Source organism: Teleopsis dalmanni, chromosome 2 (genome assembly GCF_002237135.1).
Source record: "Teleopsis dalmanni isolate 2A chromosome 2, ASM223713v2, whole genome shotgun sequence".
Classification (NCBI taxonomy): domain Eukaryota; kingdom Metazoa; phylum Arthropoda; class Insecta; order Diptera; family Diopsidae; genus Teleopsis; species Teleopsis dalmanni.
Genome location: NC_051847.1, coordinates 2,578,767 through 2,595,290, shown reverse-complemented (window position 1 = coordinate 2,595,290; position 16,524 = coordinate 2,578,767). Strand labels below are relative to the sequence as shown.

Here is a 16,524-nt window from a genome sequence, read left to right as displayed (position 1 = left end):
TGTAATCGTTGAAATTTTTTTACCCTCAAATTTTAAAGAATTTTACAATTACCACGTTTCACCATATAAACTGCATATTTAATTGCAAAATGTAAAATAATACAGTAAACAAATTTTAACTTTATGTACACAGTTATTTAAACAAATTCCTTTATTTGTTTTCATATGCAATGTGTTTTTGTGTGACACTTCGTTCAGATCATAAAACATATGTCAATTTCGGTGTGCACAACACTTGTGGCCAGACAGTGCGTATGAGTTATTTTTTTTACTTAGAATTTCCTATGACACCCAAATGTCAAAGCAATTCATTTTAAATATATTTTTAGTTTTTCTGTTAAAATGTTAAATGATTAAACAATAATTTATGAAAATTGTTGCAAAAATTAAAAACTTTTACAGCATTATTTTTCCCTCTATATATCTTATTAAATACTTTCTTATTTGTGAATTACATATTAGAAAATTCTAACTATTTTAATTGTTCACACTTGTAATTATTAAATGATATTTACTCTTAAAAAAAACATACAATAGTTTAAAGTCGATACAATTGAAGAGCTCTTGTTTATTTTAATTGTTATATATTCATTAAAAATTTGTAAGACACCTATGAAAGTATGTTGTAAAAGTAAAATAATTATAGCATTTGGAGTGTTTATTTATTTGAACTACTTTTTGTTTATACGGTATTTATTTTCACTCTCGATTACTTTTACTAGAAATTTTTGAACTAAAACGTTTTATTTTTAATGACTTCTTACTAATTATTTAATAATTTGATGTTCCTCACACGTAATTCACATGCTCTCCACAATAGTTTTATTCTTGCTCACAGTTGAAATACACCACAAAATGTAATATATATAAATATAGATTTGTATACACACTTATATATATACATATATAACAATTTTTTTCAGCTTTTGTTACAATTTGTTATATATGAATCGAATGTTAAGTAATTTAAGCAAATCAAAGCATGTAAAAAAGTAAACAAATTGTTATGGTGGTTTCATTTCAGCAGCGGTTCTTACATAAAGGTGGAGTGAATTTGATATTACTCATCTGATAAATGATCAGAATAATGAAGAGGAATGTAAAATAAAAATATAATATTAGATTCTTATTTTACGTCTTGATTTGAACAATCACTAATGATTTTGTTTTAACCTTAAAACAATCGGAATTTAAACATAAAATACAATAACCGTAAAGCGTTTATAGAAGAACAAATATAGTTTGAAAATATAAAATAAACTAAACATAAAATTGAGGATGACAGTTTTATATTTATTTCCAATCAGTTTGATTTTAATTAAATTTTATTTTATTTTTTTTTGATTTTATTGTTTTCTTTGCATTATTAAATTATTATTTTGTTTTCATGTTTTGAAAATAATTTAATTTTAAATTTATTATCTTAGAAAATAGTTTCAAAAGTTTGTACTTATAAAATATATAGAGTAGAAGAACACATATATATATTTTTTATATGACAAGCATTGATGTGTTGATGCGTCCCAAACGAATTCTTTTTTATTTTATTATTTGATTATTTAATATTTTAATTATGATCTGAAAATTTTGATTTAATACGCGAACTATAAGTCAAGACATAAAAATCTAATCTAAGATTAGGAATATTTTATTATTAATATTATTATTAGGTGTATCATACCTCCTAAAAATTTCTTCCATTTGTGCATCAGTGCGGGTCATACCCCTAGCACATGGTATGCGGTTTCTCTTTCTTCTCTACAGTTGTCTCTGTAGTCTGAGTTGGATTGTATTCTTAACTTTGTTAGGCGATTATTCAATCTACAGTGACCAGTTAATATTTCCATAATAATTCTTAAGTTATTCTTTGTTAGTCCTATATGCAATCCTTGAAGTGTTTTAGGTTGTTAGTCCCTTAAAACACTTTAGATTGTAATAGCTTTATAACTCTTACCAATATAGTTCTCTTTCCTTTCCACTGCGCCGTTCATAAGAAGGCTCAATAATCTTTAGCTCAATAATATATTAAAAGTAAAGTGTTGATTAATAAATTTAATAAAAGTCCCCTTGCAAGATGCAAATGGTGTTCACTTTGTGTTCATTATTTAAATTAATATCTTTATTTATTCTGAAGATATAAATAACATTTATAAAAATATAAACAACAACAACAAGAATCCAAAATATTTACTTATGTCATATTAAAGAATTTATGATAATATGTGATAAAATAAGATCTACAATACTATATTAGTTAAGTTCATATTTTCATATACATTTATATTTTTATGATAAAATTTTTTAAATTTTTTAGTTATTACTCAGTAAATTAGAGATAATTGACCTTTGCACTGAAATGAGTACGAAATTTATTCGAATCTTTTATTCTATATATAGAAATGAGATGTGAATTATGTACATATTTCCGAAATCATTTATTTGACTTCAATATTCTTGTCAAATAGTTTAATAAAATTATAGTCAATTAAAATATTATACGCTGCAGAAAGCCAAATATAAAGAGATTTTAAATTTGATAATAAATCCAACATAATAAGAAAAGTTTTTACGCTCGTATAATAGTATAATACTAAAGACTTGCCAAGAACAAGGATCTTATAAGGTTCTAATTCTAACCCGAAGCAAAAAAATACACTATGAAATCTTTAATCCAATCGTTCTCTACATTCTTCTTGAACCTTCCTCATCAGTTCATATCTGTGATATTTACATAGCGCAATAAAAATCAGTGAGTACGGATAGTGCAAGATTAGGTCAGATAAGATTGTCGTCAACACACTTAGGATATTTATTATCCAATGCTGATATTGTTTTGCTTGAACTTCTTTATCTTGTATGTTTTTGAAATAAATAAATAAAAGATTGATAGACTATTAGCCGCCAGCATGGGCTGCATTTCAAAATCTTGAAGTTGTAGAAACAGAGCAGTAATATATACGTATATAATGAAGATATTGCAAGCAAGTTTTATAATATATGAAAAATTATTAATTTTTTAATATCATTTTTCCTGAATTCTTTACATCGTTGCGAACGCAAAAATGCAATTAAAATGATTTAGGAGAAGCAGAAATACTAACTTATCAGTTAATGAAAAAATAAATTTTATATAAATGAAAAATATTTTTTATTATCTATGAAGTTTTCAGTATTAACGAAGGGTTGTTTAAGTGAAAATAATTGAATATTATATAACAAAAATAACTTATTTTAATTTATGATAATTATAAACAGTAAAGCTAGTAAAATAAACTAAAAACGTTGCAATTAAGTAAAGAAATTTAAATGACACAACCTAAGAGACAATGTAAAACTCGACACAAGCCAAGCAGATAAAGGTTTTAAAATGCCGTTTATTAAATATTTAAATATAATCTTAGAAACACTCAGCAATTGATTAATATTTGTTGTTTAGGAATTTATTAAATAAATAATTTTATTAGAATTTTGAAATTCTTAAATCCATTTGAGCGGAAGGGAACTGGGGATTTCGGTATCCAATAGTTCATTTCTTAAATTATATTATACAACTTTTGAATATAAATAACAAATAATAAATCAGTTAAACTAATGAATATTATACGAAAATTTGTGTTAGAAAGTGAATAATGTTTAGATAAGACTTCATAATTTTAAAGACGACACTATATCAGTATTTCGAACTTATGAACGGTACAACTCTTTCAGGAAGTTCGAGAAAACATTGAAGATGATGCAAGGGTTGATGTTCTTACTCGTCCATAAATGAAACACGTAATTAAACTGATTGTTGTTAATTGTTGTTAATTAAAGAATTGACATTACAAGACTTACTGAAGAAATGAAAGGATTATAAGGCTGATTAGAAGTGACATAAGTTGCATGGACATAAGTGGCACAAAAATTTGTTCCGAAACTAATGAATTTTTGTTGTTTATCCAATAGTTTGTGGCTTAACATAACATTCCTTTAATATCGCAACTATTCTCCAGACATGACACTCTGCACGGTTGATAAAAACGATTATTTTTTCAAAATTAATATTTAGTATGTGCACTGAGTTGGTGAGTTCGTAGGTTTCTATAGTAAAATATCACAACTTGACCAGACTTTTGCATTTGAATAATAAGAATTCAATTATCCCATTTTCTTCTATAGTAAAATACTTTAATTTGACCAGACATTTACATTTGAATAATAAGGATGCAATTATCCCATTTTCTTCTTTATACCTGCGCCTTTTGCAGAAATACTCAATTTTTTGATCTTCTTTATTTGACAATTAGGTTTCGAATATAGACGCTTATACGATTTTACATTACATTTAACTTAATTATGTTACAATTTAATGGTCTGAATTCATCACAATCTGGCCACCGTGTTTTCAACCAGTTCATTCCTTTCCAGTCTCATAAAGACTGCGAACATTCCGTGTGCTAAATAGTAGTTTATTCACTGTTTTACCTCCGGGTATTCCTAACACCCTCGATTGGCCATAGACAGGGGGCTATTCTTTTTTTTGTATTTGCATGATTGTATTCTTTGTATGATTATCTTGGAATAGAATACTCTAGGGGTTATTTTTAAATAAACGGAATAAAATATATCTTATAATTTCTTAAAATTTCAAGGTAATTGAAATTTTTAGATAAGGGTTTGAAATTCATTATAAATATTCGATCAAACAGAATATGTTTTTTTTGTATATTGTCCCTTGATCATGTTACAAAAATCATATAGTTCAAAAATATATATTGAACTCCTTAAAAACTTGAAAATGGTATAAAGAGAATATGATCTATTATCTACTCTTTCATCATTTCTTCAAAAAATTATTGTATGTATAGAAACAGTTTTGTTTCCAATATTAGATGTAATGTAATAAATAAATAAATTTGAGTTAATTTTTATTTTTAAAATTAATTTACATTAAGTAGTTTACATATTTATGTGCAAAATATATGCAAATTTTGTCTTAAGCTAGCATGGGGGCTATAAAATAAATGAATTTGAAAATGCACATAAGACATACAATAGTAATAAACTCTAAAATAGATTTCTAGAATTATTTTGTTTAAGTTAAGCTAAGGCTTTTATTAAACTTGGCTTTGACTGAAGCGGTTAAAGCGATTTTCATGCTCTGATAAGAACAAGAAATTTGTAATGTTTATGCTATTAATCTAAGCCGTATATATTTCAGAAACTTGTAAAAAATACAAGATATAGTTTCAAATCTATCAAATCAAAGTATTAGAATTTGAAATTTGTGGGAATTAAAATATTACAAACTGCGCATAATTGAATTAAGGAAAACACACGAAACGATTTAGCTCATTAGTGAGAAGATAGTATCATAAGTATCTCACTCGAAAATGGTGCTAAAATCCCCGTACCAATGCCTATTTTTTGCCAAATAATTTATTGTTTTATTTATTATATATTTTGAAATTAATTTTTAACTGGTTTTAATGGATAATAAAATTTTTTTTGCTAAAAATTTAAAATAAAAAAATCTCTGAATACACAGAACTCAACAGAGTTAAAAAAAGATATTTCTAAATAAAAATATTAATACACAAATCAATGTATAAAATTACTTAAAATAAAAAAATGTATATTTTTATATAAAAAAATCTGTTTTGTGTAATTTACAAAAAAAGTGGGGGTATTTACTTAAGCAAAAACGGTTGCTTTGGCTGTCCGCTCTGCGTGCCTATGAGCACCGTTTGCTTAAGATCAGCTTTTTGAGGCACTTGAGTAAACAACCTTCTTCTCTAAGTCAGAAGCAGCAATATTTACTGCTGATTACGAGCTAAAAGCAATAAGAAATTGTTTATCATTTATAGTAAGAAATAATGATTATTCAATTTTTTGCAAATTAAACGCGATTATTGAATTTTTTGTTTCTGCCTTCATCTGATGAAGACGATATCGCCGAAGGTGTCTCTTCTGATAACAGCTCCAAGATTTGCTTTGATATTTGCTGCCGGTATTTGCTGAGTATTGTTGCTAACACGATATTTAACTTGTTTTTTTTTACATATTAATAATCTTATTTGTCATTTCTTTAAAGTTAATTTATGTGCCTTTTTGTTTAAAAAAATTCCATGCATTGTTAATATTGTAGCTTTCATATTTGGATTGAACTGAAGCGATCGGCACTTCCCGCGTCTTCTCCACTCATACCATTATCAAAGATATAAAAGAAAGAAATTTATCAAATACTTAAAATTATATAACATATCGCATTTTATCGCTATTAAATCAAAATACTCATAAAATATTCATTACTTAATTATTTTACACACGATCGACACACAAAGTCTTCTGTAAGGTATTTTTAGTGCACCCATAAATCTGCTGATTAATCGAGGCAATAACTGAAAGAAATTTATTGCAGTTTAAAGTACATTTGATGCCTATGAACTTTGCAACATCTAGGACCCATAAAAATATATATTTAGATTGATCTAATTATTGGATCTAATATGCAAGATATTGCATACGCAAATACAGTTTTTATTGAACTCATATTTCAATTGCTACCATAAAGATACAAACTTTAAGTGTGGAACGAGTCATAAACTAGATAAATTTAATTAGGCACATTTTTCTCCATAAGGAAGGTTTTATTTTTTAAGTGTGTGATAATATTAGTATCATAAAAAAATTGTTCTTACTATATGCGTTATTTACTTTTCTCAAATGTTTTCTCTCTAAGCTATGAGGGTAAGGACAAAGAAGAAACGATGGAGAACATTTATTGTGTCAATGTCTAGTCCTCTCCATATATAAATGAACTCCTAAAGGTAACAACAGAACTTTTAGGATAGCTGACTTAATAAAACTTATAAGGTTTGGAATTGAATAAAAAACCTAAAACAAACGTGTGCTGACGGGACTCATCGAAATGGGAAGGTATAGTATGAGACTGGGTCTACTCTACAATGAATTTTGTCGAGGCTGTGGCTCTGAGGATGAGGAGGAGACCATGCTTCATCTTATGTGTCAGTGTCCTGCTTTAGCTAGAAGAATATCAAAAATCTTTGGATCCATTTTCTCACCGACCTGAATGAGTTGTCATCCTATAATGTTTGGGAACTGGCCAAGTTTATAGAACTGTCATTTTGGTTTTCCTTTGTATGCGAATTAAATGATGTTCATTATGCTGATGAAAACATGTCGTAAATCTCATAAAGGTAGGATCAAATTGGAAAGATAGGATTGATAGGATAGGATTGTGATTGATTTTCTTTATGCACACGATTTACTAATTAAGTTGGATGAAGAGGTCTTGCAAGTCCTTAAAATGTAGGATCAAATTATAAGTATTTTTTTCAATTAAAGCAAAAGTTATTGAGTTCCTTTATGGAAATGACTAAGAAGAGTTGGTTGAGTTGGCATTGATAGTAGGATAAAATCGTACAGATTTTTTGAAGTAAAGCAACTATAAAGGACTCCCTTATTCCGATGATTTACTTGAGATAAATCTGCATAAAGCAAATGATTCCCATTATTTCCAGATAACATACTGGAGGTAGTTAAGAAGATGTTCTAAATCCTTTAAAGGTAGCTGGAAATATTTTTTAAAATATTAATATATATATTCTACTCTAAACATACAAACATGGATTTGTTTGCATTTATTTGAATTACAAAAATAACTGAAGCTTTTTTTTGTTTATAAACAATAAAAAGTAAACATAAAAGTTCTTTTTTAGTTTTTGTGAAATTTTATTGGCAATTGCAACATATCCTCCTGAGTATATCTTATGTTAATTATTATGTTCATTATGGTCTCGGCTTTTTCAGGCGTTATCAAACTGTCTATCATACCACAATAGATACTATTAATTTTTCGATTTTAATTATAAATACAAGTAAACAAATAAATTCAAAAAATTTATGTAATAGACTTCAGCAGTCATTAGTCCAAATTACATAAGTTTTAGGTATAGAAATTCATCATATAACGCGGACACCCTAATTTTTTTTTTAACACAAAAGAAGCTTCATTAAAATTCTTCTCAGACCTGCGGATCCAAAACAGCCTTCGTAATACAAAACCGAGTTGGTGCAATTCAAACAAAGCAATAAATTGCATTAGATCCGAAAATTTGGAAATTGAACTGACCTTCCGCAAAGGGTTTCCCCACTCGAGTTTTACCTCTTCGCTGCTGTCAATCTGCGCTGAAATTCCGAAATTGCATTACAGATGCAATGGGTCGGCAATGTTGTAAGTGTGTAGATTCGTCAACAAAGCCGTCTTGTTTTGATGATTACGGCAACTTGAGTTGATTTTAGTTCATTGACATTGAAAATTTATGCAAATTCGTAAACAATATGAAACAAGAGTTCAGTCGGCAACAAATTATTTATAAATTGTTTATTTGGAGCACGTGCGAGAGATTTGTAGTTTCTACACACTTCTGGACTTTCGTTGTGTTTGCGCTTGGATTGGGTTAAACAAACTGACTTGTTTTCAGTTTCCATACTAAACTTGGTTAATCACAAAGTCAACAAGCAAAAATTCAAAAAAGCAATAAGCGAACATGTTTTCTTGCGATTACGAAAATTGAAATTTGAAGTTGATTTTCTTTTTATTTTTGTATCTCGAACGAGTTATTTGCATATTCGACTGTCTCATTATTCGTTTTTGTGGCTTACTTAAGCCAAAATTGGGTCAGTGGATTACTAGATGAAAAAAGAAAAAGAAAACACGGATATGCGATGAGTTATTGAGTGTGATAATCCAATAAAGTAACAGAGTTATAAGTTCAAACATAATAGATTTTTGCAGTTTAATTAGATATTTTAAAAATAATAATAATTGAATATATGTGATATGTAATAATATTTGGGATTATTATCTGATGACATTCATAATTTTATAAACTGAATTTTGTTCTCTTATCTTTAATAAAGAAGCTGAAGAATATAAATAGAAAACTCTGTACATTTAATATAGTAATATTTTTCCGAAACCTTAATTACATCTTGTATCACCTGGTTTCTGTGCAGTTTAGACACTAGAAACCAATTACATCGTGAAGCTCCCAAGATTTTATAAAAAAGGTAAAGCTCAATTAAGGTGTCAGATTACTCATATCCAATTCGTAACATCGGCGAAATAAAAAGATAAATAAATTACTAAATTTTCAAAAGATAAGTGAAATCTCAACATATAGGGTTTTTGGGTCAGTTAGTAATAAGGCCTGTTCAGCATAATGAGGGCGCATCAAAATAAAACATTTGATGCAGCAGTTAATTTAGTTTCAAAACATGTTTTTCGTTCCCAAGTTTTAAGTAAAGCATGATATAGACCAGGGCTGTGCAGATCAGGTAAGAACACTATTAAATTACAATTTAAATAATTTAATAAATGAAAGTTTTAATAATAAAAACGGAATTCAAATCAAGCTCAATCGGCAATTAGGACCTATTATGAATTCCAATGGCATATCAGATATTTTTAATTTGACATTAAAGTTGCTCACGCGACTTAAAACAACAGATATTTTGAGATTTTTGTCATGTAGGCGCTTTTTCATTTCTTAACCGCAATTTATTTAAATGACTTAATTAACTTTAACAACAATAATAATAAATAAAACATTTTCCCGCGGTTAGATGTAACTAAGATTTATATTCAACAAAAAAGTATAGTAAGTAAAATAATTCATATAAATTAATGTGAATAAATTAGGAATGCTAAAGTTTCTCTATATTAAGAATCTATCTTAGTAATTAAAATGATTAGAAAACTATTTCTACAAACTTTACGTGTTTAAATTATAGGCACGTTGATTCTTTTTATTATAAAAATTTTATTCGTATATACCCAATATGAGAAATAATACGTTCAATAATACGCTGGCATTGTCTTATTACAATAAATTGAAATGATATATCAATTTTTTCACAACAAAGACATACATTTCGAATTATCACAATAAACGTTTAATTTTGTTTTTTTTTTGTTCTTTCTTTTTAGTTCAATTAATACACAAACCAAATAGGTCTGTTGAATTATCTTATTGAATATGTTTAATGCAAAACTCATATGCAACCCTGCGAATTATTATAATAATAAATCTACATCTTATCTAAATCTAAATCTGGCAAGACTTTTATGTTTAAATAGATATACGTATTATGTTCGAATTTTGTTCGAAAAATTTGTACGGATTAGTGAAAAAGTGAGAGTGTGTGCAAAAATCTTGCCAAAGCCTAGCTTGTGTAGACGCAGGGTTTCATTAAGACACATATCACAATAAATCTTACTTATTACAATAATTGAAGTTATAAATAATCCACAATCGTTTACACATAATTGGTGTGATATATGACTACTTTCAAAATATTTTGTCGTTTATAATTACAGCTTCTAAAGGCTATATTCTAAAGGTTATTCTATATAATAGAATAAAGCTGTTTTTTTTTATGAAATTCACTTGAATCTGATATTTCAATGCTAATTGATGTTGATGAAATTCGTTTCTGAATTTTAAGAGAAAAAATTCGTTAATAATCTTTCACTCTTAATACCAAAAACTCAAAAAGTGAACTTAAGATTGAAATCATTCCCCAAAGCTTACTAAACAATAATAAAGGTGGTCCTTCCGATACTATGAAAGATGTCATCCGTATGCCAGAAGTAAAAAACTCCCTTGAATGGAAAAGTTCTAAACGTCTAGTGCACGAACATCGTCCCTTTGAGAAGAAACGGCTCCTCAATGCATTAGAAGGATACCAACCTAAAAAGTCTATGAACCTAGCAAGCCGTGAACTATCGGAACCGATATCGTAATACTGAGTTGATTCTGTTTTATTTGAAGTAGCTGACTGATACAAATTTTGTTTAAATAGGATTGAATAAGTCTTCTGATCTACTAAGAATCTTAAATTAAATGATATTAAATTTGGCTTTTGTATTTATTTTGTTCAATATTTATTGTCATTTAACTTTAATTAAAGTATTTAAGGATACACCTGTACTTCCATACAGAAATTAAAAATGATTACAATTAATACAATTGTTTTTATTTTATTTTAATTTATTAATTAATTAATAGTTATTGTTTTTAATGGTGTAAACTGCCACTTAATTAAAGTAACAAATTTCTTTATACAAAAAATATTTAAATTATTAATTTAAAAATTAAGAAGAGAAGTGTTTTTTACATTCAAAAATAAGTTTTTATAAAAAATTTCGGTATGTTCGATATGGAAAGGTGTTTGTAAATAATTATAAAAAAATCGCTCTAATAATTGACTTCTAACAAAAGTATCTTGCATTTCATAGATATGTACAGAAGTAGGGAATCCCGTGGAATGAAGAGTTACTTAAAGAAGAGATAATTTTTTGCTTCATTCATTATAGAATATTATAGAATATAGATGATGGAATGCAGTGAATTTATGTACATATATAGATGCTACCTGTACTATATAGATATTCATGTATACGTACATATATACTCGTGTAAGAAGAGCAAAAACTATATTTATTTGTTATGCTTGACTTATTACTTAATTAGCTTGAGCTTGAGAAAAAAGTTGATTCATTTTATTATATATAAATTTGATCAATACGTAAATAAATAATTAAAAATTAATTTATATTGTAATAATACAATAATAATTAATACAGAAATCATTAATAACCGTGATAATTGCAGTAAAAAATAATAAATGCACATAGTTTTATTTTAGCTGAGCAAACTTTGTTGCTAATTAAACTCAATTCAATATTGAAACTTCGGATTGCACGTAATAAATATTTTTATATACAGATAATCCAAAGCTTCCAAGCTTATAGGAAATTCTGGGCCAAAATAACTGTACAACTAAGCACAGATAAGGAATAAACTATTTTGATACTAGAAGGGTAAGCAATTAGCTTTTACGAGTCTACTTAAGAAGTTGACGGAAACATAAAATGCATTTAATAGACGTTTTTACGATGCAATAAAAATTATTTTAAATCTGTCTGAATGTTATCGTATTGATAACTACAATTTCCGTATTTACATTGTAGCTTTATTTCTATATCGAAAGAAAAAATTTTGTGATAAAATATGGATTTAGTAACACAGATTTCTTCAATTTGTAAGGATGAATTAAAGAAGATGAGTTGTAGCATAGAATAAACCAAAAGAAGTTTCTAATAACAGTGATATGTTCTCATTATTCCATAAGGCAACAGACAAGCACACATAAATCATTGCCTAATCTCAAGACTAAACCCGTACACCTTCCCCCTAACTTTCCCGTACACGGACTACTACCTTTCTTAATAGGGCAATTAATCATTAATCAGTAATTAACTAAGTTTTGTGGTTTCCAATAATTATGACGAGCGATTTCATTTTAGATTGCAATATTGATTTATGATTTAAATACTGTTTAATGGATGTAATTTGGTGTATCAAAATAACAAAACATTTTAAATACAAAACAGATTTTTATCTTTTGTGTGTGTGTAGTACGTATAAAACAATAATCAAGCCTTATCAAAAAAACGGCTTTATTGCTGTACTTAAACTATTGACAGATTACGAAAAATTTAATGGGCTCTCGTGTCACAGAATTGTTAGGAAAATTATTGCATATTACGATATACGATATCTCGGAATAAGCTGAACACATTTCAGAAAGACATTAGATACAAAAGCAAATTAAACATCAAAACAAAGATATTCTTATATCACTTAAAAACTGATGACAGTCATTTTTGTATAAATAATGATCGTTAAAAAAAATTTACAATTGCAAATTGAAGTTAAATGAATTTTTAATGGTGTTGTACAGCTATATAAATGTACAAAATAATGAATTTTTTTTTATTTAAGAAACTATGAAAAAAATTTGTTCCTCATTTTCTGACCCACAACTTCAATAGCAGTCAAAAGGAGTCTTTAATCCATTGATTTGCTTACGTATTAGTCAGTGTTCTGTTTGATACAGTGCATCAGCGAGTTGCGATAATTATCAATCGGTTGCTTTATTCTTATGGGATTATAGGTGGATCATGCGAAAACCACAACTTCGAGTGTAGTCCCTAACTTGTTGAGATGTATACATAATGGACAGTGTTCTATTAGTATATCACCTATTTTGGCCAACGAAATTTGACCAAAACCAATCAGTTACTTTATTCTTTTGTGATTTAAAACGCATTTTGAGAACTATCTTTATCTGGTTGACATGTCTCCATATATACGAGAATGAGACAATGTCTTTTTAGTGTATTTGTATTGGATACTTTAAAGCTATTAATTGAATTGTCCTTATGTGATTATAGGCAAATCGTAGCATACCTACCAAAACCATAACTTCGACAATATTCGTTCAAAAGATGTTCTTAGCAGTTGACTTGACTACATATTAGACAATGTTCTGTAAGTACGTTAACTGTGTTAGACAGTGAGTTTCGATAAAAAATCATTGCTAACTGTTTTAAATAGCGACCAATCAAGACCACTCAAATACTTGGTGCTTTTGTGGTTATAGGTGGATCACACAAGAACCACAACTTTGAGAGTAGGCGTCAAAAGGTGTTCTTAACCGGTCAAGATACCTACATATTAAACAGGGTTCTATTAGTATTTCACTAGTATTGAATATTGAAAGCGATTAGTTAGAGTTTATAAGCGAATTGTGACTTAAATACTTAAATAGTATATACGATGTATAAGAAGGTAACTGCGGGTATTTCCCAGTTTATTAATAACTGTAACTTTCTATATTCACAACCTACTCCAATTTAATGGAATTATTGTTTTCTCAACGATTAACCACTTAAAAAGTATTAATATATATTGTTCATACTATAAGTATTTTCAAGTCGTAATTTTATTTATTCATTCATTTGATATTATTTTTATTTTATTTGCAGATCGTAGCCTAGTTATAAGGACATGCACCAATAAAAGTGAAAGTTAAATACTCGAATTTTTTAAACAAACTCAGAGGACAAATTAAGTAAACAAAATGGTTTTCATAAAGCTTCCAGAATGTTGTAAGTATTTTTTTTTATCTAAAAGCATATACTATATATAAAAACATATGTATTTATTGCGAAAACTGTGTATATAAACAATTTAGAGCTGAGCAAAAAGGTTTTGCCAATTATTGCGAAACAATTTAATATATAACTTTCAAAAGAAGTCTTATTTATAAAATGAATTCAAATCAGAAATATTATTAAAAATTCATACAAAGTCCATTTGTTCTTGGAAATTTCTCGAGTTTTGATAATTTAAAGTATAAACAAGATTATTTATGACAATTCGGTTCAAGATCAAAAAACAACCAACAAATATTTTTTATAAACACTTTGAGTAACATTTGAAGCTGGACGCGAGCGCGTGTCTTATCATAAAAAGTTATTGTATATTTTAATATTAAATAAATAATTATAATAATATTTGCAAGCCATTTGGCAATATGTCGCCAAATGAAGAAGGCATCGATTGTGAAGGGAAGGTGGGCAGGGGCTGTGTCTAAAATGCGCTAATAAGAATTACGTGACAACGACGTCTATTAGCGCTTCAATGCGAAAAATAACAGAAGTCGTTTTAAAAATAACTGTCACACAAATACTGCATGCAAATTAAAACCGAAATATTTCTGATAATCAATATTCCACAAGGGGGTCCCATCACCTCATAACGTTTTATAGTCTTCACTTCTTGATTTGAAAGTAGTACAATTAATTTATATACTATATAAGCTATTGCCACTTTAAATTGAAATTCTAATAAATTTATTTCTACACGCAAATGAATATAAATATTCGTATCCAGTTTATTTTGTTCAAAAAAAAGGTAATTAAGTCTACAAACACCTTTCCTTTTTGTTAGTAACTTGTTTTGTACCAATCTATCCAGTACAGATAATAATATTATACACGTCCTCATAGTACCAATTATAGTCTTATAACAAGCGTTAAATCTTGGATGAAATAATACTGATGTCACAACTGTCTTTTTACGTCAATTTGCTGTTATTCTTAATTTATTTAATGTATTTTAATTTTTGTGTTTTATTCAAGATTTTAAATAATAAAATCTTTTGGAGCCTTATATTTGACTCTTAACAACACCAATCTGAGGTTCATTAAAGTTGAAACAAGACTATTAGAGTGTTGGAACCATTGATTTTTCGTGTGCTCATGTCTTCATTACTTCTTTGGTATTGGTAGTTGGTAGCTGTTAGGTGAAGGTATAAATAAAAATTTGAAACTTAACATATAGAGTTTGCAGTTAGAGTAAGCAGTTAGAGTATTTTGGACTGTAAATATGTACTAATTCTGGATATTGTATGTACAAACTGGCTTAGACGTGACTTTTTACAAAGATATGATATTCCTTAAAACTAGTAATAATTTCTTATTCGTCAGACCATATAGTATTTTTGACTCTATGCGCTAAATCTAGACATTATTCCATTGCTTCCTTTAGGAATATTGTAATATCATCCAGATTGGTTTACATTAAGTAGATACATATAATAGTATAATCGAATGTACCACTTACCACTTATCACTTACCATAGGGTTTTAACGCCCCAATAAAAACATATTAATATTATAGAATTTATTCGTCTTGGGGACAACGCCTCGGTATGATGGACCCTATTGTCCAACCCTCAATTTGCCACCCACTAACTGCAGTCCCGTTTGGCATAAATGTATGGAATGTAGACATTATATTATACTGTACTATGAAATCAAAATTTCAATTCACATTAATCAATAACAAAATTAAAATATTAATAAAAACAACTGCTAAAAACAACCGCCAACATTACAAAATCTCAAAGAATAACAAAAATAGAATAATGATAAAAACAAGAACTACCGCAAAATAGTAAACAAATTCTTGTATAATTACACTAACAAAACAAAAGCGCATATCATACTTCCGAGAAATATAAAAGACGTGCCGAAGAAGTAAACCGGACAGTCAGTAAAACAACGAGCTGGTATCCAGATCGTTCCAATAAGTGCTGAGTGTTGTTGAAGCAGAACTTTACATCTTTACTTTGGTAAACTTTATCACTAATCCATTGTCTTCCCGTCGCGGCTACGAAATTCACATTTCTTTAAATGACAGTCAGCTATGACAGTCGTGATCACATCGCATCACTAGCGCTGCTTAGTTTATAACATTCTCAGTTCTCCCATACTCGTAGGACTGGACGTAGGTAGGATCCGGCGAGATAAGCCTCGTTTCTTATGATATTCAATGTTTCTTTTATTTGTTTAATCCCAGTGTCTTTCCTTCGAAATGAACTATTAAGAATAAACTGTTTTAATCATAAACGATTTGCATTCAGATTATTTCATAAGAAATGTCTAAACAGAAATAAATTCAAGATTCTAGATAAATATAGAAATAACTGTTTTAGTAATTTCAGAGATTATAATAATATGTAATAATATGTATATAGTATTATTTTAATCTCGTAAATTATATATTCCATTCAGAAAGCACTACAGTGCTCTTTTTATGCTAA

General features: G+C 27.9%; 1 protein-coding gene across 1 annotated transcript in view; it reads left to right on the top strand.

Annotated features, from left to right (window-relative positions):
- The window catches only part of LOC119685326 (sialin-like), a 41,848-nt gene that overhangs the window by 2,064 nt on the left and 23,260 nt on the right, over positions 1-16,524 (top strand). The window contains exon 2 of the mRNA XM_038099574.1: positions 13,901-14,023. Coding sequence (XP_037955502.1) covers positions 13,996-14,023 — 28 coding nt within the window. The 5' untranslated portion in view covers positions 13,901-13,995. The remainder of the gene's footprint in view (positions 1-13,900; positions 14,024-16,524) is intronic.